Here is a 24306-nt window from a genome sequence, read left to right on the forward strand (position 1 = left end):
CTTTTTCAAAACGGACCCGAAGCAACCAATGGGATCTGGCAACGGCAAACACGTGTTTCCGCCTTCACCTCCGAGCCTTCACTTCCGAGCCTAACCCCCCCCCCAAACAAACAAAAAACAAACAAATAAATAAATAAATAAATAAATAAATAAATAAAAAGTTGGCAAATGCAATAAAAATATAAAATATAATGTACAAACGTCTTTCAGCCGCTTTCATTCTTCATCTTCATAAATAGTCCTTGATGTCTGCACCAGCGAAATGTAAATCCTTTCTTTGTTTTACACAATTCTTAAATATTTTATGAAAATTATTTAGTTTAATAATTTAACATGACATTGACATAACATGACATTTTTTATTTATTTGAGCAATGAATTACTTCGCAATCTTCTGTGAGCATTTCGTTGCCGTTACCTTACTTTGTAGTTTGAGTTGTTTGAACTCCAAACATGGTGCACACTGAGATTTCATGGTGGCTCTACAGTGCCACCCACCGTTCACCAGCTTTAACAGACACAAGTTACAAAACACACATTTTTCAGCACATAGTCACGTGTACTGTCGTGTTATGCAAACAGAGAAGTTCTTGCTGTTAAACTGCAGGGTTAAAGCACTAAACATCACAGGTAAGCAGCAATATGAACATTAGAAGTGCAGACAAGTGCACAATCGTCCGCGTTGTGACGAGTAACTGTTGCTTTGTGTGTTTACAAGGTAGAAATGAAAAGCAAGCCCACGAAGTCAGCTGCAGCTGGATCAAAGAATAAAGTGAAGAAAACACCTGAGGGCGTCTCCGGTCCAACTCTCTCCAGAAAACTACGAGACAAAACAAATGGCGAAACGTCAAAATCAGGTATGAGGCTCTGAAAACACCTCAGTCCAGTGACAGCACTGTCTTTGTGACACTTGAATGGGTTCGTGTGTCTTCTAGCGACTGCTCTCAAGTCTGCAGGAGTCCAGAAGAGAGGTTGGGACGGGAGCATACTGCACTATATCTACAAGAGCACTCTGGGCCAGAGTTTGCACTCACAGATGAGACAGGTAAGAGAGCCTGATGTGGTGCTGGCCCCAATGCTGCTCAAAATACTCACACCTGTTCCAATAGTAATTAAAAAAAAAAAAAAATCTAATCCAGGGACAAGTTCATAAGTCATAGTCCATCTGTTACCTCTCGTTTCCTTTTACTGGATTTATTCAGTGCAGGTGTGAATCTAGCTCTTTTGTCTCTCCAGTGTCTCCAGGAACCTTTCGTTCGCTCTCTGTCATCCTATCATTTCCACGGTGGCAGCAGCCCCTTCAACCGCAGGATCACCTGTCTTGAGTGGCATCCGATACATCCTACTACTCTGGCTGTGGGGTCCAAGGGTGGAGACATTTATCTGTGGGACTTTGAGGCGCCTGCCAAGAAGACCTTTATTCAAGGGGTTAGTTCCTGTTTAATGGTTTTGATTTGTTCTTTCGATTGATCAAAAAGACATTCAGCAAACTGATTTTAACAGAGATCAGATGCATCTTCAGGCTGTGGTGCATTTCAGAGCGGTGCGATGTAGCTGTACTTAATGAAACACTGTTGTTGGCTCTCTGGTTAGATGGGGGCTGGAGACTCAGTGACAGACATGAAGTTTAACCACTTAAATCCCACTCAGCTGTTCACCTCATCTATGGGGGGTACGACAGCACTTCGGGATTTCAGTGGGACAACGCTAACAGTGTTTGCCAGCACAGAAACACTGAAGTAAGACTGGAGTGTCCACTTGTTTTTCTTCTGTGCACTAAAATCAAAAAGCGTTAGGGGTTAGTCTAGCATCAGTCTTCTTACAGAGAGTTCAGAGATCTCTCAGGGGAACTTGTAATCAAGGCAAGGCAAGTTTATTTATGTAGCACAATTCAACAACAAGGTGATTCAAAGTGCTTTACAGAGACATTAAAAAACAAAAACAAATAAAAAGCATGATTTAAGGCTGGTGCTGGTGTGAACGTTTGTGTGGTAGTTGTAGTCATAACTGCTGCCTGGTGACAGACCTACATTTGTATTTGTGTGTGTAGAACGGAGCAGGAGACTTTATCGGAGGGATGAAGTTTTGCCCCACAGACCTTTCTAGAGTCTATGTGGCCTCTGGCGAGGGCACACTGACCGCACAGAGTTTTGAGGGCCGCGCACCCACTGTTCTGTCCAGAACTCAAGACTGCGGCCACGATCACCACAATGTTTGGTGAGAAACTCCTAAAGAAGACTGATGCTCGGCATTATGAAAAAGGGAAAGTTCTTTCATTTCCCTCTACTGTGTCTGTAGGAATCCTGCTGCCACATTTTTTTAATAGCATTAAAAAGGTTTCATATTTCTTTTCCTATTTTATGAAATGTAATTTGTCAGGGCTATAATACAAAAAAAATAAATGGCAGATTTCAAAAAGCATGACTATATGCATGGGTAGACATCAGTAGAGGTAAATGAGAAAACATAGATAGCGGAGAGCATTGTGCATATATAATGTTATCTCTTGTTGAAGTGTCACGTAGTATAATACATCCTATTTTCAATTAAAGCTATGATTTGTGGAAAACATTATTTTGTAAATTCTTACATGTAGCTCTTTTCTTCCGTAGTTTTTGGTACTGCTGCGTTGACGTGTCTGTAAGCCGACAGATGCTCGTGACAGGAGACAATGCGGGGCAGCTTTTACTTCTGGGTTTGGATGGCCAAAAGGTGTGTGCCTCTTTCTTAATGAGGGCTTTCACTGGTTTTGATAAATTAAAGGATCAGTTATAGTTCTTATTTAACACAGAGCACTTTTTCTTTCGGCCCTTCCCTTTAGGGGTCGCCCAAGCCAATCATCTGCTTCCATATCACTCCTATCGATTGCATTCTCCTGTGCAAGTCTTCCTTTGTTACACCCATGAATCTCCTCTGTGGCAATTTAATGTTAATTGATTTGCTCTGTTTTAATGTTTCAGATTTTCAGTGACAAATTGCACAAAGCCAAAGTGACCCACGCAGAGTTCAACTCCCGATGCGACTGGTTGCTGGTGACGGCCTCAGTTGACCACACGGTAAAGCTCTGGGACTTGAGGAACATGAAGGACAAGAAAAGCTTCTTGTACGAAATGCCTCACGAGAAAGCCGTCAACTCAGGTAACACTTCCTCATGGAAAAACCTCTCATGCTTACTACTTCAAAAAAAATTAAAAAAGAAAGAAAACGTTTTCTAATTGTCTTTAATTCATTTCTTTGATAGATTTTTAAGTTCTAAACCTAAAAGATCTGCAAAACCAATTGACAAAGATTTTCATATCTCCTCACAGCCTATTTCAACCCTTTGGACTGCTCCAAGCTGCTCACCACAGATCAGTACGATGAGATCCGCGTCTACTCATCTTCTGATTGGTCAAAGCCTCAGCACATCATCCAGCACCCGCACAGGCAGTTTCAGCACCTCACACCCATCAAGGTTTGGTTCCTGTCTTTGGGCTTAAACTGTTCTTTTTGCACGTTGGAATTATTGTACAACATACATCTTTAATGTCTTTAACAAACAAGAATTGCGTGCACAAGTAGTTTATTATAGATTTTTACACAGAGTCAAAAGTATACACACATCTGCACTAGTATTCTGGCTGGATATTTGACCACTCTTCTTGCAAGAACCGGCAGAGTTCATTTAAATCAGCCGTTTGCCATCGATATAGGGTATAAGAATTTGTTGGAGAGATGTTAACATTTTCATATAATTGGTGACAACAGATTTTTCTGCTTTAATTGTGCTGTAGGCCACATGGCACCCTATGTATGATCTAATTGTGGCCGGCCGTTACCCCGACGATCGCTTCTGCGGGGCCGACCTGAGGACCATTGACATCTTTGACTCCAACACAGCAGAGCTCGTGTGTCAGCTGTACGATCCCACTGCTTCAGGGATCAAATCTGTGAGCATCATTTCATTGTAAACATAAAGAACTAGAACTTTAATTATTTTAAGATCGCGGCTTCTGTTTTTACAGATCAACAAATTCAACCCAATGGGCGACGCAATTGGATCTGGCATGGGTGAGCACTTGGACAAGTACTGCACATTATTAACAGCCATGGTTTTTATTTACTTCCCACTAAAGCGCTGTCCTGCTCACTCCCCAGGTATAACTGTGCTGGTCTGGGACCAGAACGAGTCACCGATGGGCGATCACCACGTTCAGCAGGAAGGACCATTGAACTCAGTTTTAAGAGGGCAGCGGAGGAGTCAGCCACACTCCAGTGGGAACCGGAGGGGTCCTGCTGTGGATGCAAAGCTTAAGAAAAAGCTAGCTTCACTGGAAGAAACTGAGACTAAAACCAAGAAGGGCCGCACTAAACAAAAACAAACACAGATGAGGAAGAAGTGAACTATAAAACAGCCGAGGTCTTAAAAAGCTGTGTTTCATATGCTGTTTATTCATTGTTACTGAGTCTCCACGTTCAGAGATTGTCTGCATGTTTAAAAAGTCTTTATATATATAAATGTGTTCAAAAGCAGTGTTTTTTTTGTTTTTTTACTGTATGACAATAAAGATGCTCATTTCATTTATGGCTGAGTCATTCTTTGATTACATATTTCTTATTAATACAAAATCCAGAAACATTTAAGGCAAGTGGTTAATTGCATGCAACTTTATTTTAAGAATATCTGAAGAGATGATTCCCTCGGAGTTCGTGTACCGTGATGTTTGCCAGCTTGAGGAGAACTTCACCCCAAGCTTCCTGTCTCTCTTTCCTCTTCTCGTGGCAAGCCTGATGCGCAGTGTACACCATGCTCAGCACGACATTTTCAAACTGCCACTCCATCATCGGTCTGCTCCTCTGGCCCTCGAGTGCATCTGCCATCTGCTCCATGGAGCTCAGACTTCTGGGAACATTGTCATTGATCAGAGACAGAAAAGCTCGCCCCTGCCTCATCGACGCCATCTCCTCATCGAGCAGGACGATGTTGTTGTCCTGATCGAGCTCCACCCCACCCAGCAAAAGCTGCACGAGTAGGGGGGGGACAAATGTTCATCAGTTATTTGTAATATTTAGCTTGCCTAAGTGTAGCCTTAAGTAAAGCAAAGAAAAGTACCTCATAGATCAGGTTTGCATTGGAAACTAGTGGGTCGGTGTTCTGAGGAGCTGGACTTAAGCCTCCAGCCACATCTAAACAGGAAAACACTGAAGTTTAGCTGCACTGTAATCAAATTAGTCAGTGGTGACAAACTGTCAGGGTTCAAATAAACATCTGTTCATCCATTTTGATACATACTGCACAACTGCACGCAGTATTCAGTGACAACATTCAAATTTCTCTCTTTTCTTCGCAGCCATGCCAGCGGACCTTCTGTTACTCACCCTGCAACACCTGCTCAAAGCAAAGCCACAAAAGGACCTGGAGGAAGATTTTCAGTTGGGAGCTCGCGGTCATTCTTCTTCTGATTGTTATCGGCAGATAATACACTCCTCACCTCATCTCTTCCTAGTACTCTTTTGTGACTTCAGGCAGGCGCAGCTTAGACTGAATACCGTGCATTTTTCCACCTTGGAAAAAGAGACCAAAAGCCAGTTGGCAGTGATGCAGAGCAGACAGAAACGGATGGAAAGCTTTCAGCGAGCAGAGCTCAGAGAGGCAACTAATTCTGTTGTTCTTTTATTGAGCAGATTTCCAGCATGAACATCAAACATAGGAAGCACGTGAATGCACAGTATATTCATGTAAAACAAGAAAAAATATAAATACATGAAATTAGGTAAAGTGGATTCAAGGTGAGGCAACTCTCAACATAAATAATTCAAGGAAAGAAAAATGGTGAGTCCGTATTTTTTTCCTTCCTAAACTTTAGTGTTTTTGTGTAAACTTCTTATCTCTACCAGGACTCCCTGTCAGTGAGTCAGCCAGCTCTGCACATGTAAGCAGAATTCCTGCACTGATTCACAATCTTTTATGCAAGAATTCACTGCATGGATGACATTCATTCAAGTTGTCAGAGCTCACCCTCTTTGTTAATAAGTGCAGCTCGATGGAACACGTGTCCCTTGCTATTTTTTTTTAAATTATGCATGATCAAATGTTGCTGTCAGTATAAGCAACACAGAATACACGTATGTGAATGACAGGGAGACTCCTGTTCCAATGAAGCTGCAAAGAGAAAAGGCAGTTAAGGTAGTTGAGTTTCAATACTGGTGGTTAGCAAGGCTGAGATGGTTTGAATGCATGCGGATGAGGGATAGTCTATATATTGCACAAAGGATGTTGAATATGGCAGGAGGAAAAGATAAAGACCACAGAGAAGATTCATGGATGTAGTGAGGGCATGCAGATGGTTGGTGTGACAGGATGCTAGGGATGGGCTGAGATGGAGGCAGATCTGCTGCGATGGAAGGAGGAAGAAGAAGAACATAAAAGGCAAGACGAAACTGGCAAACTCCGAAAATATTGTAGAGGGTCAGGGCTGTTCGGGGTTCTGTTTGTACAGTTATATTTTGTTTATGTTGCCAAAGTGACAGGTGACGCCCTCTCGCTGCGACGGTGTGTCCTTCCGGGGTCAGAGGGCGCCCTGTGTTGTTGTTTTTTCGCTGTGCTGTGGCTGCGCTGAGCATTAGCTAGCGGCAGAGTTTTCTAGAATTGTTAATAAACGGCTGTGCTCCCTGGCTAGCTCACGGAAGCAAGACCAAACGACACCTCCGTCTCCTCCTTTTCTGAGCTCGCCACAATATTATTCAAGAAGCATGCCACCCATACCAAGACAACACACAGATGTACATACCATCCTAAGTGTCATAGCTGTGAGAGAGAGCGAGAGAGAGAGAGAGTACGTCGACATGCTAGAGTGCATGGCATGAGTTGCTGTATGTGATTGGCAGATTAGATAGATAAACAGGTGTGTAAACCATGTGGCTTTGGGGATTCGTTTTGACGTAAACATTTAATTAGGATGATTTTTTTGTATTTTTTTGGTTTTAATTTTTTGTATGTTAAGTGAGTTGTCGCGCCCCACGTGTAGTATCCTTAGGGCCCAGCAGGGGGCTGTGGCACACACTTGACTGCAAGTTGAAGAAACCGCAGTAACACAGCTTAACCACAGGGATGCAGTAGCACCCATTGGTGCCGGTGAATGTGTCATATTTGCGTTCTGAAAAAGTTTATTTACTTCCGGTGAACAGTTTAGCTCCTTCTGAATGATAGAGTAGTGGAGATAAAGGTAACCGTATTTGTTTGTTACTCACATTTAAAGCCTTGCGTTTTTATTTTTATTTTTTGCCTCATTCACAGCCCTAGTAATAACACAGTCGACATAATTTTACGGTGGAATTTGTGCTCCAGAGGATTGTAGTCTGCTAACTGCTTTAGTGCTAATGCTAGCTAATCCTATCCGTGAACGCAGCACAGCTAACACGATTAACGTAGTAAATATAATGTAACTGCAGGGTTTTATCGTTACATTTAATGGCATCTTGACAGAGTTTTGAGCAGCTAGCATGGTATCTGCACTCACTGAGTTGTTTATTTGTGAATTAACTCGCTAAATTCCTGATGTTGGCGACAATTTAGAAACATTTGTGAATGACACTTAATCGGCCAACGAATAAAATTTACAAAGCATGTGGCAGCAACTTAAAATAAATGGCAAGGTTATGTGTAAACGCTCTGAAAGACTTTCTGTTTTAAGTTTTAAGGATGTATAGGACAGCTATTCAGAGTTACATACTTAACCGTGTTAGAATGGTTTACATTTATGTTGTTATAATAATTCAAATAGTCATTAATTTTAAAGAGTTCGAGAGTTTTCTTTATCATCTGTTTTTAGTTTATACTCCAAAAGTGACTCATTGCCTATTCACATATACTTATGCGAATAGGCTAGTTAGTTACATTCACTGAAATTTGAACCATATCATCTCATTGGAGACAGGTTTTATTGGAAAATTGGCATGTTATTATTAACTAGATATGCTGAAAATATACTGACATCTGAGTATAAACACGTCGATCAGTGTTTGTTACTTTTTCACAGGCGAGCAGAAAAGATGGAGTCCAGTGAGGAGGGTGGCCTCAGTGTTGGGGGATCTGTGGGCGAGGAAAACTACTTCCTGGGGTACACGTTCACGGACCGCTCCCACTCGAGCCGAGTGGTGAAGAGTATTATGGATCTCTGCCTGGAGGACGGCTTGTTTGCTGATGTCACCATCACCGTTGACGGCAAAGAGTTTCACCTGCACCGCCTGGTGCTCTCTGCGCAGAGCAGCTTTTTCCGCTCCATGTTCACCTCCAATCTCAAAGAGTCGCACAACCGCATTATCGAGCTTAAGGATGTCAGCGCTACCGTCTTCCAGCTGCTGATTGACTACATCTACCATGGTACCATTAAACTGAGGGTGGAGGAGCTGCAGGACACCTATGAGATGGCGGACATGTACCAGCTGACTGCTCTGTTTGAAGAATGCTCGCGCTTCCTCTCCCGAACAGTGGAGGTCAAGAACTGCTTGCAGGTGAATTATTGTTTTTGTAACACCTGTTCTCATAGTCCTTGCTTCTTGGCAATGGTGCTGCAATACAAGTAATTCCTTTTTCATCTAGGTGATGTGGCTTGCAGACAGACACAGTGATCAGGAGCTGTATACTACTGCGAAGCACTGTGCTAAAATCCACCTGGCCCAGCTGCACCAGACTGAAGAGTTTCTAAATCTGCCCCTCTGTCTGCTACTAGATATCATCAAAGGTATAACATTTTGCTTCTCTGTCACCAGACTAGCAATTGTTTTTACATATTTATTAAAATACATTTAGGATTTTAATGTTGCATTGCTAATTATTATTTTAAACAAGGGTATTATTATTGGCTTTGAGTTCAACAATTGATGCATTAATATTTATTTAAATCCTGAAAGTAGGATGTGTGAATAATGAACACTGTGCCTGAACTAATCTGAAAACAACAACAACAAAACAACGCTAAATCTAGATATTCTTCAAAAAAAGGCCTTTTTAAATTTTTACAATCTTAACGGAGAAAACATTTTTATGATCCTTTAACAGGAAAAAAACCCACATCTTCTGATCTAGTTTCAAACATGCCTTGTGTTTGTGTTCAGATGGCGTTCCAAGTTCTCAGAATCCAACAGTGGCCATCGAGTCATGGATAAATCACAATAAAGTTGAGAGAGAGGAGTTTTCTTGCATCCTTCAAGAAAATCTTAAGGTAATTTTCTCTCATATGGAGCTGTAAAATATTTTTAAAAAACATTTACATTGCTGATGTTTCCTTTTCTTCGTCTTCAGGAAATTGGTGAGAATGTCCATATTTACCTGATTGGCAAGGAGGAGACGAGAACTCACTCTCTGGCCGTGTCACTGCACTGCGATGAGGATGATGCGATCAGTGTGAGCGGCCAGAACAGTTTATGTCATCAGATCACCGCAGCCTGCAAACATGGAGGGGACCTATATGTGGTGGGGGGTTCTATCCCGCGGCGCATGTGGAAGTGCAACATGCACACGATGGACTGGGAGCGTTGCGCACCACTTCCCAGAGACCGCCTCCACCACACTATGGTGTCCGTCTCCACTGAGGATGCCATCTACTCACTGGGAGGTAAAACGCTGCAGGACACGCTCTCTAATGCCGTCATCTACTACACAGTGAAGGACAACATGTGGACAGAGACCAACCAGCTGGACACTGCAGTGTCGGGGGCTGCTGGCGTCAACCTGGGAGGCACCATCTACCTGCTGGGAGGGGAGGAGAACGACATGGATTTTTTCACAAAGCCTTCTCGCCTCATTCAGTGCTTCGACACCTCCTCCCAAAAGTGCCAGATCAAACCTTACATGCTGCCGTTCGCCGGCTGCATGCACGCAGCAGTCCACATGGACGTGATTTTTATCGTAGGAGAAGGAGACTCATTGGTGTGTTACAACCCACTGCTCGAGAGCTTCACACGCCTGCGCTTCCCCGAAGTGTGGAGCTGTGTCCCGTCACTGTGGAAGGTGGCCAGTTGTAATGGCTGTATTTACGTCTTCAGAGACAAATGTAAGAAAGGAGACGCAAATACTTTAAAGTTTAACCCGGCGACGTCTGTCGTCTCCGTAATCAGAGGTATTAAGATCCTCCTCACAAACTGGCAGTTTGTTTTGGCCTAACCTCTCCGCGGTATGTTCACACTGTGGTCAACACACCAGCCACAGAGAATCAGGGAAGACTGTTGGTTGACTGACCAAGACTTCACTCATGGAGACGTCCTGTGAAGAAATTTGTCCACGAGTTGTATTTACTCAGCTGTGTCACTTATTCCATTCAGACTCCACCACCGGCCCCACAACAACAGTTCAGCGGTGTGTCGCTTGTACTACAACGTGTCTCATTGTCGGCTCCTTTGCCGAGAATCTAATTTGTGCTGTGAAAAGTGATGAACTAATCTATTGTTTTCTGTGCACTCCTCATTTACTGACACGCATGAACAGCTTCAGTGTAAAAATATTAATGAACACAAGGCATCTGTCACTATATTGTAAGTGTGTCATGATATTGTAGGTCAGATATCATAAGATGTTTTTAAAGTGCTCATGTTATACTTGTTTTCAGAGTCTACTAGAATAAGTTTACATACTTTAATGTTGAGTGTGTACACGGCCTTTTCATTCCAATAACTATTGCCCTGTTTAAAGCCCACTCCGGAGAAAAACACTTTGCTCTGATTGGTTTGTTAGAATGATCAAAGCAAAGCAAAGTTGCCTAATGTACATAACCCACAATGGTTATGGAAAGCTTAAGCTATATTCAAAATATATTGCAGCATCTGACTTTTTCTGAATGACTATTTTTATCTGTAAATATAAATATTAAACAATAGCTCCAACTTATGTGAATGGTCATCACATTTCGTCACACAGTGTTGCTGTTAGCAAGATTTTAGCCGTGAAGAGAAAATATTGATTGGGAATTTGCTATTTTAAAAAGAAGCAAAACAAAACAACAGCTGTTTTAGTTTGAACATGACAAGGTGGGACAAAATATTAATAACACAGTATATATCATAGGTAAGAAATTCACGGGGAGCTAAATATAATGAATTGGCATTAAAATGTAAATCTTACTGTAATGATTTTAATAACTATAGGTTTACAAAAAGATTATAAATCTTAATTCTTTTCATTTTTGTGTCCATCTGTTTCTTGTTTTTTGACTGAATTTTGTTTGAATCACCACTGAATCTGGAATGAAGGCTTGAAGCACAATGTGCCAGTAATAATAAAAATAAGAATAATACATGTATTATTATTGACACCACAGTGCTTAAATACATAACTCATACTTTTTAATGCCTTTCTAGGATTATTTTTCTACAGTTCCACAGATGTGAAGTATTGCAGAGGATACTTGCATTATGATAACCATTGTTGTAGTATTGTACCAGGAAAGTTTTTTGTGATTCCCAGGAAATTATGGTGGATTGTGGATGTAATTCAGGCACCTTTTTTAAATTAAACTAACCATCGGGCGGGTATTATGCTTATGTGTTACATAAGATAAGTCACAGAACAGAAGGTAGGTTTACATGCACTAAATGTGTCAGACTGAAGGTTAATGGAAACATGAAAGCATAGTACGGGCACTTTAAGTTGGTGTGTGCAGACATGATAACAAAGGGTGTTTTTTAACTTTTCAGATTTTCTTGTCTCAAGATTGTATTTTTTGATGTACACCATACATGTTCAAGTTAACCATTATCTGAAATGTTAAATATATTGCTGTAGCTACAAGCTTTGAGTGGTTGTTTTGATATTTATAACCTTTAATGAATTAACAATGCTACCATTGATCCTGTGTTTAGATACAGTGATGCACTTACAAATTGTGCCTGTGTAGGTCTGGAAAACTTTTCCTGAAAAAAGAAAAAGTACTTAATTAACATTTATCTGTTTATGTCCTTGTGAGATAAAAGGGGCATCGAAGGAGAGAAAGCAACCACACAGACGCCAAAACTTTGATCCCATTGATGTTTTGCAGGAGGCTATGCAGCTGAAACCCAAGCCCAGTAACATGTCAGACTTTGTGAACTATTCTAAGCATCAGTTGATGAGGGGTGGGGGTTTCTGGGGCCACATATGAGTCTCCATAAGGACTCGCAATAGGAATTGAAGCTAAGAGCACCAGTAAGACGGGCGCAGTTTGAATGTCTGGATATAAGCTGCTCGCGAAACGGTGTCACAGTTCACCGCCGCCCATGTGAGGATCTGGTCGGATGTTTTTGCGGATGAGTGCTTTTAAGTCTACAGAAGTTTGTGATGTCACTCGTGTAGTTAGTCCTTGAGTAATGTTTAGTGTAAAGGTAGATTGCTAGGAGCTGTAGTGACCTTGGGACGGTTTGCTGAGGGCAGAACATAATTCCTGAAGGGACACATGGTCTAGAGTGACAGGGCCATCTGCTGTAGCGCCAGCAGTAGGAGGAAAGCGGAGGGGGGCGGGTTGGACACCGGGGTGCTGAGAATTCCTTTCGGTGGGTGTGGAGGGACTAGATATTCTGGGATACCACTGCTATCACACTGCTTGGGAAACATTTTTCTTTGACGTGTTTCGAAAGGAAATCTGAGAGAGAATTTTGCAAATGCTTAATGGTGAAGGGGAAACGTGGCTCGGTTAAATGGGGAGGATATTTGCTTGGCCCTTCAGCTCTCCGTAAACCGTTTGGTAATAATGGTCTTGGTGTGTCGCCTTCTCATTTTGGTGGATCCAGTTTCCTTTCCATCTCAGCACAGCCGGAGCTGATAGAGCGGGATCCTGTGGGCCTTCTGGCACAAACCTCTCAGAGGGATCATCTTCAGGGGATCTTCTTTGGAGTTGTACTGTTCATGGCAAGGATCTATTTTCTTGCTGCCTCACTGAAATTGCATGGCCTAAACGAATGAATATTTTTATGAGGCACCTTGCACCAGAGATGGGCCAGGACCAAACCAAGCAGCAGATAGAGAAGGGTCTAAAGTTGTATCAGTCCAATCAGACAGACAAAGCTCTGCATGTGTGGACAAAAGTGTTGGAAAAGACCTCAGATCCCGGAGGAAAGTTTCGAGTGCTGGGGTGCCTGATCACAGCTCACTCAGAAATGGGAAAGTACAAAGACATGCTAAAGGTAGGCTATCAAAACCACAGCGAGCCACGTATAATGGTATAGTATATCTAGCATTTCTGTAAAGGAGTAAAAAAATCTACCTCAATAACCGTAGCTCATACTTGTATGACTCATATTCCAGGACTAAACAGCCACGCTTTATTTATATTACTAATGTTAAGACATTATTCACATTTTGCATACTGTGCGATTACATTTTTCTTAATGCAAACAGCAGTAGGCGTGTGTGTGCAGTTCCTGTTCCAGTTACTAAATGTCACTGAATATCTCATAATTTTAAATGTCATCATGTCAGCTGTGAAGTGCCACCGTTTACACAGTTGTAGCATTGTAACATTTCCGCAATGTGTCATTGATTATTTCATGAGAAGAGGTCAAAGGTTACCTTCTTCCAACCACAGCGAACTTGAGAAGCATGGGTTAATTTGTGGCTTCCACATGATGCGGAGTAAATAAGTGCTCTGCAACCTAAGTATGAGTGTGGGGTGTCTTGTTGACATAATCATCCTTCCTGAAGCAGCGCCCGCTCTCACTAACTCGGCTTTAATGAGAACTGTAAAAAAGTAGGGGTCTTATGTCTGAATGAATTTAACGAATTAAAAAGTCTTTGAATCTGCGTGAAGTTGAAGACTATGCCTGTTCCCTGCAACATTTATCCTCTTACTCTATCTGCAGTATGCCCTTGAACAAATTGACACAGCCAGAGAAATGGAGGACCCAGACTACCTGACGGAGGGCTACCTGAACTTGGCACGCAGCAACGAGAAGCTGTGCGACTTCCAGAAAACAGTCTCATACTGTAAGACCTGCTTAAACATGCAGGGCACCACTGTCAGCCTGCAACTCAATGGCCAGGTATGTCTTAGCATGGGCAATGCCTTCCTGGGTCTCAGTGTCTTCCAGAAGGCCCTGGAGAGCTACGAGAAAGCCCTGCGCTATGCACACAACAACGACGACAAGATGCTGGAGTGCAGAGTCTGCTGCAGTCTGGGAAATATCTACGTCCAGCTTAAGGTACTCAAAAAGCTGTTTTTCTGACAAGCGATTCTTGTTTTCCCATCATTACATTTTGCTCAGTTTCAATAAAAATGAGCGATTACCGATAAATAAATGTAAAAATCGTACATACTTTGTACATTCACTGGACTGCACGTGTGATTCCACAATCAATGATTTTGCCAGCGTATTCACAGAGTATGACAACACTGCAGAACATCTGAGCCAACATCATCAATGCTTAGCCTGTGTAGTGCTGGGCATTGTAAAACAAGAGCTGAGTGAGTTGGCCGGCTGGTGTGTGTTTTTTTCTTTTTTGTAGTACCCTTGACATCTGAGATTTGTATATGTAATCCTCTGGCTTCCCAGAGAGGATTGGTTTCAATGGGATAGTGATGAAGTTCTGCTTGAAGAATGCACTCATGTGTCACGTTATTTTATGACACAAAAAAATATTACATCCTGCATCGCAACGCGATTTAATATTGTCTGAGTGCTCTTGTTAAGAAGATTAAAAACCAAAATGCTAATGCTAGTAGTATCTAAAAAGATGTGGCACCCTTTTCTGGTGTCACCTAAGTGGTCATTCACATGTGCCTACAGGACTTTGAGAAAGCCCTGTTCTTCCCCTGCAAAGCGGCCGAGCTTGTCAATGACTACGGCAAAGGCTGGAGCCTCAAGTATCGAGCCATGAGCCAGTACCACATGTCTGTAGCCTACAGGAAACTGGAGCGCCTGCCAGATGCCATGGAGTGCTGTGAGGTATTGTTTTATAACACATCATTACTGTCCTCAGAGACAAACTTACATAACTCAGAGCCTTCCTCGCCATCTTGCTGACCCAACCCCCGTGCCTTTGATTGCTCTGAAGTTGGAGCTGCAGAGACAGTAGATGCTGCGCTGCCGACAGGTGCAAGTGGCAGTTGTTCTTTTGTACGAGGCCTTAGACCCTGACAAAAATATGCTCAGAGAGGCGCGGTTTAAAGTGTTAATGAAGAGGGTGGATTTAGTCTTTGCTCTGTTCTAATTATGTACTGGGGGGGTGAAAGATAACTCGATTTCATTGCCTCTGAGTGTAGAAGTATAGTAACAAGACAGCAGGATGCATTTCAGATTTATCACATTTAACCCAACAGTTTATGCATCCGGACATACTCAGGATACCACGGACAACGGCTCATATTTATTCTATCACATCTCTCTTTAAATGCACACTGCGATACAAATAAATCTGTGTAACTGCAGTTGAGAGGATGCAGCTTAGAGTTTCAATTTAGTTCAGGGTGTTGGTGTTACATGATGGAGGTAGGACTCTTCTAATGTCTGCTCTTTACTTTGTACCAATAACTAATCTGTCTTTTGCTTCAACAGGAGTCCATGAAGATTGCCCTGCAGCATGGTGACCGGCCTCTTCAGGCTCTGTGCTTGCTAAACTTTGCAGACATTCATCGCTGCAGACATGATGTTGATGTATAGTACCAATATTGCATTCACATTAATGTAAAATTTCAAAACTGGTCATCTACAACTAGTCTGTGCATTTACCTTTTTGGGTTTTTTTCTCTTCATATGTTCAGAAAGCATTCCCTCGTTATGAGTCTGCGCTGGGTATTATGACTGAGATAGGAAACCGTCTTGGGCAAGCACACGTCCATCTGGGAGTGGCAAAGTGCTGGCTTCTGCAGAAAGAATTTGACAAGGTGCCCTACAGTTTACACAAATATAAATTCTGACAGTAAAGGGACACAATGTTTTATTTGTACTCAAAATAATTATCTGGTATTTATAAAGTGTTCCTGTTCCTGTTCCTGTTCATGTTCCAGGCTCTTGATTCTTTGCAGCGAGCACAGGAATTGGCGGATGGAATGGGAAACAAGGTAACTGAACAGGAAAAGAGCTGCAGGGATAGTTTAGCCATTTCTCATTCTAGATTTGTTTTCTTTCAGTCGTAGTTGTAAAGATGACTGTTGGTTAAACAAAACAAGACACCTGAAGATTTTAAGCACTAGTTTCTCATGCTTTTAAACTTTAAAGCAATGACATTGTGATTCTTTCTCTTATACAAGCTGTGCACACTGAAGGTTCACTGCTTGAGTGAAGGGATTTACCGGAGCAGGGGGCAGCTGAATGAGGTCAGAGAGCAGGTGGTGAAGTTCCTCCAGTGTGTCGAGGAGCTGGAGCTCTACTGCGGCATGTGTGGAGAGTCCATCGGGGACAGGGACCAAAAGCTGCAAGCCTTACCCTGTTCCCACATTTTCCATCTCAAGTGGGTGTCTGTTCAAATCTCGCCTGGTATTAGTTACATTACATTGGAGAAATGCAGTGTTTTCAGTGGGAGAAAAACGAGGCACTTGGACGAATGATGAAATGTTTTGCCACTGATCCTACTCGATTGGGCATGCATCACAACTTTGCAGAAACAACAAAGTGCCGATTGTGATTCGGATTTTCTTCACCTATAAATTGTTCTCATAACCAAATCTAGATGTAGTTTAAAGAGTGTATTTCCCATATTTCTTTGTCTTTCAGGTGTCTCCAGACAAATGGGACAAAAGGTTGTCCTAAATGCTTCAAGTCCTCCATGAAGCCGGGATTTGTGTGATTGCGAGGCTGCGTTTGAGCGTTGGATCTGCAGACACGGCATGGTGCCTCACAGGCTCCTGACTGATCTGAGAGACGCAGGTAGCCTTAGGAGGTGCTGAGGAGTGTTTCATTGCTCTGAGCAGAGGATGCTGAACTGAATCCAGAATGTCGAAGCATGTTGCTCAGAAGACACGATCAAGGCATCCATCTTTCTTAGACAACAGTCTGAAGCTGACAAAGGAGGTATAACCGATGGAAGTGTTGCAATTCGAGATAAGCTGAAGAGCCTACATGGTCTCTGATGACTGGCCGTCTGTTGCAGCATTTAAACAGGAGACCGACCGTAAAAAGAACATTTACAACATAGTGTGATTGTTATTTTATACACTGGAATTGCTTAGTACAAAGTGAGACGAAATTACATCTCCCCAGACTTAGTGTCGTGACTTTTTGTTCAGATTCAAAGATTCAATGCTGACTTTTTACAGCACAACAGTTGAGCCATATTTATTACTGAAACCTGTGTACATACTATTCTCATGTTAATTTCTTTTAAAAGTTTGATTTATTTGACGTGTTTTGTAAGTCCTGAAACGAACTAAAATCTCTTAACCATTCAAAAACTAGTATGTCTTTACAAAACAGGTACATGCAGCTGTTTTCTTCTGTCCTTATTCACAGAAATCCAGGAGCCAGCCAGTTTCCTTTTTCCTTTCATTGCTGGGAATGTTTCACATTCATTAATTCAAAACGGTTTTTTTGGGGTTTTTTTCTTTGCCTGTCCCATTTGGTTCTTTAGCCGTCAGAATTGTTGCCTGAAGACCAACAAGGATACCCAATGGATTTACTTTGCCAAATGGATCATCATGGCCTTGTCGTATTGGTCCATTTGATCGACCTTTGTTGTTATTATTTATTTTATTATATTTTCAGTTGTTACAGACGGGACAGACATGACTGAGGGATAGGAAACGGAGAAAGAAAGATGAAGGAAAAGAAAAACGGAAGGGAAGAGGGACAGTGAGAGAGGGCACTTAAAAAGAGAAAGAAGAGAAAATAAGCAAAAAAACAAACAAAAACAGAGCAACATACTAAACCCAACACCATCACATTAATCTAGCTAAGTGTAAACAGCAGTAAATACGAAATGTTGAATGTTGTTGTGTAGCAAGCAGCGCACATTGTGCTTGGAAATAGCAGCCAATAAAGGTGTAGTTTATGTCTATGAACAGTGGACACCCGTGTGCACACCTGTTTTCACCTGTTCAAAACGTTTTGAGAAGAAAACCCTACGGGGAAAGGATCTTTGACCAATCACACACTTACACACAGTTATTTGGGGGCAAATGCGTTCAGTGTATTTTAATGTATTGTATTTGTGAAATGGTGAAATCTCTGTATATTTAAAATATTTACTTGGAAAGGTATTTTAGCGAAGCCACTTTAACTGAGATATCATGTCAGTGAGGGGTTGCATGTTTTTTTTATTTTATTTACGATGCAGAAAAAAAAGTTTAGATACTTCAAAATATGCACCCATGTGACTGCATAAGTATTTCTTTCTTTCTTTCTTTCTTATTTAGTGGCTTTTATTATTCGTATCCCCTATAAATCATTTCTAAGGAACGCTATGGAAAGAGCTGTCATAGACTGAGGTTTCTCACGTAAAGCCACTTTTTCTCAAAAGCTAAAACTCCTTTCACTAAAGTTCCTGTTGAGATTGTGCTTGTAGATAGCTTTAAAGTACTCCCGTGGCCGTTAAAGGGACACACTGATAAATTCAACAGCATAGTGATAAGGAGATAAAGATCTGATTTTGTGTTGACAAATGACAGGAGCCTTTTGAAATACTTTAAGTGCACATTGGAGATAGAGAAAAGTGAGAGCAACACATTTACACAAGTGTTTCTGAACAAGCACTTATATCTCTGATTATAAGAGCACCATTTGACCTTGCTTTTAAATGGCATCTGAATCTTATTTGAGCTCTCTGCATTCAAAATAATGCTGATTCACTGTTTACCTGTAGCTCACTCGCTGTAATGCACATATATTATCTGCCGGTTATTCTTGTTGTCTTGTCTGTAGTATAAAAAAAACAACTTTACTGACAGTGCAGCCGCCACTCGTCTTTTAACAATTTAAACTACCTCTGTTTTTGCCTTTGCGGATTAATGCAGTAATACCACAACATTTAAATACATGTAGATTTGTTATGTTTTTCTAGACGTCATGATATAAACATGATTTATTCGATAATGTCTCAGCTGTCCAGACATGGATTGAGCCTGGATCATGGAGACCTTCACTAAAACTTTCTTTCTGTCTCGGATGAGGGTTAATCCATGTCTGAGAAACTGACTGTAAGAGTTTGACTACGATGCATTGTTAGTAAGTTTATGCATTTAGTCAAATGTCCTTCTTGTGTTTAACATGATGGTAAATAAAAACACTCTTGAAGGTGACTGTATTTTTGTATTTTTGTTTGGTAATTTGGCAACAAAATAATTTTTCTGACCCACTACCACAGCTTCAGGGAATTCTGGATGACTTGCACGATTAACCAGAAATACCAGTTGGCCATCTTTTACTGAAACCGCCTACAGTCACAATGCCTTGAAATTTAAAGGAAGTTTTCTTGTAAACTCACTCGATAGAAACCCTTCAACCTGATGGCTGCGAAAACGACGGTTCCTGAAGAAGACATAACTTGCCCTCAATGCACGGACATTTATTGCCTTCCAGTTCTTTTAAAATGTGGCCACAACATTTGCAGAGTTTGCCTGTTTAACTACTGGGAGTGGAAAGGATTGCGAGAGTGTCCCGTCTGTGGCATCGTGTCTGACACCAAGAGACCTCCTATTAATCTGGCACTGCACAATGTCGCAAAGGAACACAAAGTGCTTATAATGACCAGCAGTCAAAACAAATGTTGTCAACACAACGAGATGTTGAAGATTTTTTGTCACAACGACGGAGAGCTCATCTGTCTTGTCTGCCAAGTTTCAAAAGAGCATAAAGTCCACGAATGCAGCCCAGTAGAAGAAGCAGCCGAACAGAAAAAGGTTTGTGAAAATAGAAATACTTCCACCACAACACAGTAGAAGAAAGTCAGTTATATTGTCTATTTGTTAAATTTTAATAGAAAGAATCTTAGGAGGCCGGAACTGATGAACAAGACTAATCAGCTGTTTGTTTGAGCTCTGAATGTTTAATTTCTTCTTGAATTTCAGGCAGAAATATCAGCCAGCCTTGAGTCTTTACAGAATAAACTCGAAATACTGAAGAATACAAAGGAGAAATGGGAGGAAACTAAAACCTATATCAAGGTAAAAAACATTTCCAGTGCCTCTAGCATTTTGACAACGACTCCAAGCATGCAACTTTATTTTGCCTCCAGCTTAGATTGAAAAATCCCTCTGCGTGACAACCATTCTTTCTCTTTACTGGCATTAAAAAAAACCACATTCCTGAACTTGCAGACGCAAGCATATGAAAATGAGACAGCAATCAAGGAGGAGTTTAAAAAGTTCCACCAGTTGCTTCAGGACGAGGAAAACACAAGGCTGAAGGCGCTCAAACTGGAGGAGGAAACCAAAACTCAAATCATGCGTAAGAAGCTGGAAAACATCAGCGACCAGATCAACACACTCTCCTCCACCATCAGTGATATTGAAAAAGCCCTCAAAGCACAGGATATACAGCTTTTACGGGTACATTTACTGTCATTATTTACAGACTGCATTTATTTATAATAACTTCTAGATTATTTGTCATAAAAACAGTCAAGTAAAAATTATTTAATTAAAACAACAACAACAACAACACATTAAATATGAAAAACAACACAGTAGTAGTAGAGAAACATCGGATGTTATATATGGCAAATAAACATTTCTATGAAGCTTCGCTGTGCACAGTCCCGGCAGTAACTTTTTCCTGTTATTGTATTTTGTTTAAGAGGAAAGGCTGCATACAAAAGATTAACCATGGCATAATGCATTTATCATGAAGTCACCTTTTGAAGCTTTTTGTTTAGAGTCTAAATCGTGTTTATTTAAAACCACAGCTTTTGGCTACAGCTACCTGTGCACGCATCCACCTATCACTTAGCAGCCACACTCCTAATATAACACCGTCACTGAGGGGGAGGTCACTGAGGTAGTTAAATAACTCTTGGGTGGTAGGGCCACCGAGGATGAATTCAAAGCTCTGGATATTGTGACTCTGCGGTGGCTGACATGTCTTCGTAGCATTGCAAGGAAGTTGAGTACAGTGCCTCTGGATTGGCCAACTGGGGTTTTGATTGACCTTTTCAAGAAGGTCAATCAAAAGTGTTTTCCAGCTTCGAAGAAATCAGACTTCTCAGCCTCCCTGGGAAGGCACATCAGTTGATCCTCAGATTCAGGGGGAACAATGGAGTTTCAGGCAATTTAGCACTAGATTAACTTTTTGTCCTCCTGAACATATTGGAGGGTCGGTGGGAGTTTGCTTAAGTAGTCTAGAGGTTTGTGGAGGACTTTGAAGGGTATGGAAGAGTTACTGCTTCAAGTATAGGAATTTAAGCATCTTGGAATCTTGTTTATGAGTGAGGGGAGAGTGGTGTGGAAGATTTGGCATAAGAGTAAAGTTGCCAATCTACTTTCCCATCCTGTCAAAATGCTTGCCTGGTGGGTGGAAAATGGATGAATGGATGCTGGCCACTATATTAATCCACAGTACAATCTGAGCAAATTAGGTGGTTCGTTGTATTATGTTTTGCATGTTCCCAATTGATACAAAACTGTATAAATCAAACTGATGTGAATATTATAGTTTAGAAGGCTGTTCGATCATAAACAGTATTGGACACACTGAAGTTCGGCCTAATGGTGGCGCTACAGAGTTAAATTTCAGCAAACTGTCATCTAATTATTATGATCATTAGTATCAAGCATAGCATAAAGTTTTCCAGACAAGTTCAATTGTTCAGAATTATTCAGAATCGTTCCTCTCTGTTTCTAGTTGTAATAGTTGCTGTTGTAATGCAGTGTATCACCATATGTCGGCACCTCCTGTCTCATTGTCTGTATCTGAGTTTCCTGTCGATGCATCTGTCGCAGTTTTCACTGTGTATGTCTTAAATTTAGGGTTAGGAGGTTGATGACACCTGCCATCATAGCGCAATTTATCGTTTGTACATATACAGTATGTGTAGTTTTGAATTATTGTACATGTTTGTTACCTTTCAGTCAATAATTTCCGATAATACAGCTGTACTGCATATGTGATTTTGTAATGCAGCATGTCCTTAATGTACTCTCTTTCACATTCTCTCTTCAACTTAAGGACTACAAGAAGACAAAGAAAATGTAAGCATAACCCACTATCTACCAAAATCAGCATCAACCCTTTCCATGAGAGAATGCTGTAACAATTTTAACATGTTTCAGGCTCCAGTGCAGCATTGGAGAGCCAGAGGTAATCAGAGATATCCTGATAAACTCTGCAAAGCATCTGGGATCGCTTAGTTTTCACATTTGGAAGAAGGTGGAAGACAGTGTCAGATGTGGTGGGTTAAAGAAAAAATTCAAGTTTACTCTAAATTCTATCATATTTTCAACTAACTGAATTTTACGGTTTCCAGTTCCTGTTGTTTTGGATCCAAACACTGCCCAGTCCAACCTAGAGTTCTCTGAAGAACTATCCTGTGTGCAATACAGCAGCAAGAAGCTCCTACCCAACAATCCCGAACGCCTCATCAACCGTGTTTCTGTGCTGGGAGCCACTGGTTTTACATCTGGAAAGCACAGCTGGACTCTAGATGTGGGCCAAGGCAAAGACTGGTACATCGGAGTGGCTCTAGACTCCATCCAAAGAAAGAATACCATCTTCCTCAGCCCTGCTGAGGGTTTCTGGGTAATTGGCTTGAGCAATGGAGACTCACTGTGGGCACAGACCACACCTCGCTCCAAGCTCCCAATGAAGGAGAAGCCCAACAGGATTACAGTCGAGCTGGACTATGAGAAGGGAAAAGTCGTTTTCATTAATGCTGCAGATTCTACAAAGATCCACACATTCAAAGACAGATTTACTGAGAAGGTTTTCCCCTACTTTTCCCCCGGATTGTGTGAAGACAAAAAAAAATCAAGCAAACTGAAAATCTGTCCCCAGGTAATAAAAGTACAAGTAGAATAGTCAGAGGCTACATTTTATTTAACAGGCTACGCTGACTGATAAATCAATGCTTTACACATGGAATTCAGGAGGAAACAACTGTCTGAGGAGTGGAACTCAGACACTGTTTTTCTTTTGTATGTGGCATAGGTATAACTATGGGAAAAAACAGAGACATGTTTTCAGGCAAAGTGATATTTTAGCTTCATTTTCAAACATAGTGACAAAGGTTAATAATAAAAAACATTAGATTAGAATAGTATAGAACTGTATTAATCCCTATGATGAGGTCAGTTTATTGTTCATTCTTGAGGATGTGGTTTCTGTGTCTGTTCTTCCCATCCTCACATACAGATCAACTTTAAAAAGCAGTGCAACTCCATGGCTGCAGATGTTTGTATGTTTCCTGTGTTTGCTAGTACTTCTTAATTAAAGGATCTAAGCTTTTTTTCTTTCACCGCCCAACAAAATTCAAATAACTACATAAAAAACTGAAACAACGAAAAAAACAAAATAACTTTAATCCTTTATCAAAGGGAGATGGAGAAAACAAGAAGCGAGACAGGTTCTCTCTCTGAATATTTATAGTTTCCCTTTTCAAGTATTTCTAGCACACACTATGACAGGCAAGGACAGGTAAAAATAAAAACCATTTTTAGATTTTAAAATAAAATGTTTTATTCATCTAACTGTGCAAGAGGTTGGAAAAGTAAAGCTTCAGTATCTTACCCAAGGATACTTCCATATGTAGAAGAAACCAACAAACAACATGAAATAGCTGGCATCTAGTGTAAAGGTTAATGACATTTCTGTGACAACACATATTAGGAAACTAAGCCATGCTGGTAAGCACTCAGACACTCTTATTAGTGCTGTCAATTCCTGAATAGTGGAAAAAGGTTATCTTATGTGTGGGCTGCAGGTGTGTTGTTCTGTGACATCACCGTAAACGTTTCCGGTTTAAAAGCCTGAGGCTTTTCTGTGTGGAGTCAGACATGCCAGGGGCAGGATGATTAACTGACAAACTATTATTGCAGCACAACACAAAACTGAAGTAAAAGGATTTCCGTGAAGGTAAAAATCAATAAAATCCATTCATTTAATTTTGAATTCAAGTTTATTTATATGGCTTCAAATGCAAACAACAGCTGCCTGTCTCTAATACTGTAAGGTGTTAGAGACAAGGCCAGCAATCTGATGATCCCCTATGAGGAAGCACTTGGCAACTGTGGGGAGGAAAAACACCTCTTTGGAAAGAATATTGTAGTAGTCCTGTTATTGTAGTAGTTGGAGAGTCTCCTAGTGTGTCGAAGCTTTACAAATTTGCAATTATATTTGCATTTCAAGTTATGACAATGATTCGCTAAACATGTTTGTGTTTGTTACAGTAAAAAATATAACTTTTTTCTACGCTGATTTTATGTTTTTTGTCTGAATTTA

The 24306-nt window shown here is 41.1% G+C and overlaps 5 protein-coding genes across 6 annotated transcripts; 4 read left to right on the forward strand and 1 right to left on the reverse strand.

The window, feature by feature from the left end:
- The first annotated feature begins 572 nt into the window (after positions 1 to 572).
- Positions 573 to 4506, forward strand: ddb2 (damage-specific DNA binding protein 2). Of its 2 annotated transcripts, none has more exons than XM_085357496.1 (11): positions 573 to 630; positions 723 to 857; positions 936 to 1045; positions 1237 to 1428; positions 2051 to 2217; positions 2613 to 2712; positions 2961 to 3138; positions 3309 to 3454; positions 3774 to 3929; positions 4005 to 4050; positions 4138 to 4506. In XM_085357496.1, exons 1-11 carry the CDS (start codon positions 573 to 575, stop codon positions 4380 to 4382), a joined length of 1533 nt encoding a protein of 510 aa, XP_085213622.1. In that variant the 3' UTR covers positions 4383 to 4506. The 2 variants fall into 2 exon arrangements, with proteins under 2 accessions (XP_085213622.1, XP_085213623.1); XM_085357497.1 differs by having other exon boundaries at positions 576 to 630; positions 719 to 857.
- A 126-nt stretch (positions 4507 to 4632) lies between these two features.
- Positions 4633 to 6806, reverse strand: LOC146627961 (protein FAM180B). The gene is made up of 4 exons (XM_085357498.1): positions 6771 to 6806; positions 5359 to 5544; positions 5093 to 5166; positions 4633 to 5001 (listed from the first exon to the last, which is right to left on the reverse strand). The coding sequence occupies exons 2-4, from the start codon at positions 5429 to 5431 to the stop codon at positions 4654 to 4656; spliced, it is 495 nt and encodes a 164-aa protein (XP_085213624.1). The 5' UTR covers positions 5432 to 5544; positions 6771 to 6806; the 3' UTR covers positions 4633 to 4653.
- Positions 6807 to 7161: 355 nt separating this feature from the next.
- On the forward strand, positions 7162 to 10581 carry kbtbd4 (kelch repeat and BTB (POZ) domain containing 4). The gene is made up of 5 exons (XM_085357499.1): positions 7162 to 7205; positions 8019 to 8493; positions 8582 to 8723; positions 9097 to 9203; positions 9284 to 10581. The coding sequence occupies exons 2-5, from the start codon at positions 8032 to 8034 to the stop codon at positions 10142 to 10144; spliced, it is 1572 nt and encodes a 523-aa protein (XP_085213625.1). The 5' UTR covers positions 7162 to 7205; positions 8019 to 8031; the 3' UTR covers positions 10145 to 10581.
- A 1569-nt stretch (positions 10582 to 12150) lies between these two features.
- On the forward strand, positions 12151 to 19168 carry rapsn (receptor-associated protein of the synapse, 43kD). The gene is made up of 8 exons (XM_085359249.1): positions 12151 to 13131; positions 13807 to 14145; positions 14731 to 14889; positions 15499 to 15597; positions 15705 to 15827; positions 15951 to 16004; positions 16194 to 16393; positions 16657 to 19168. The coding sequence occupies exons 1-8, from the start codon at positions 12907 to 12909 to the stop codon at positions 16727 to 16729; spliced, it is 1272 nt and encodes a 423-aa protein (XP_085215375.1). The 5' UTR covers positions 12151 to 12906; the 3' UTR covers positions 16730 to 19168.
- A 214-nt stretch (positions 19169 to 19382) lies between these two features.
- LOC146627964 (zinc-binding protein A33-like) lies at positions 19383 to 22887 on the forward strand. The gene is made up of 6 exons (XM_085357500.1): positions 19383 to 19775; positions 19944 to 20039; positions 20193 to 20423; positions 22039 to 22061; positions 22143 to 22261; positions 22337 to 22887. The coding sequence occupies exons 1-6, from the start codon at positions 19383 to 19385 to the stop codon at positions 22885 to 22887; spliced, it is 1413 nt and encodes a 470-aa protein (XP_085213626.1).
- Positions 22888 to 24306: the final 1419 nt, after the last annotated feature.

This window comes from Diplotaxodon limnothrissa, linkage group LG7 (genome assembly GCF_057381915.1).
Source record: "Diplotaxodon limnothrissa isolate DT_005_m linkage group LG7, D_limnothrissa_male_GT1.1, whole genome shotgun sequence".
NCBI classification, from domain to species: Eukaryota; Metazoa; Chordata; class Actinopteri; order Cichliformes; family Cichlidae; genus Diplotaxodon; species Diplotaxodon limnothrissa.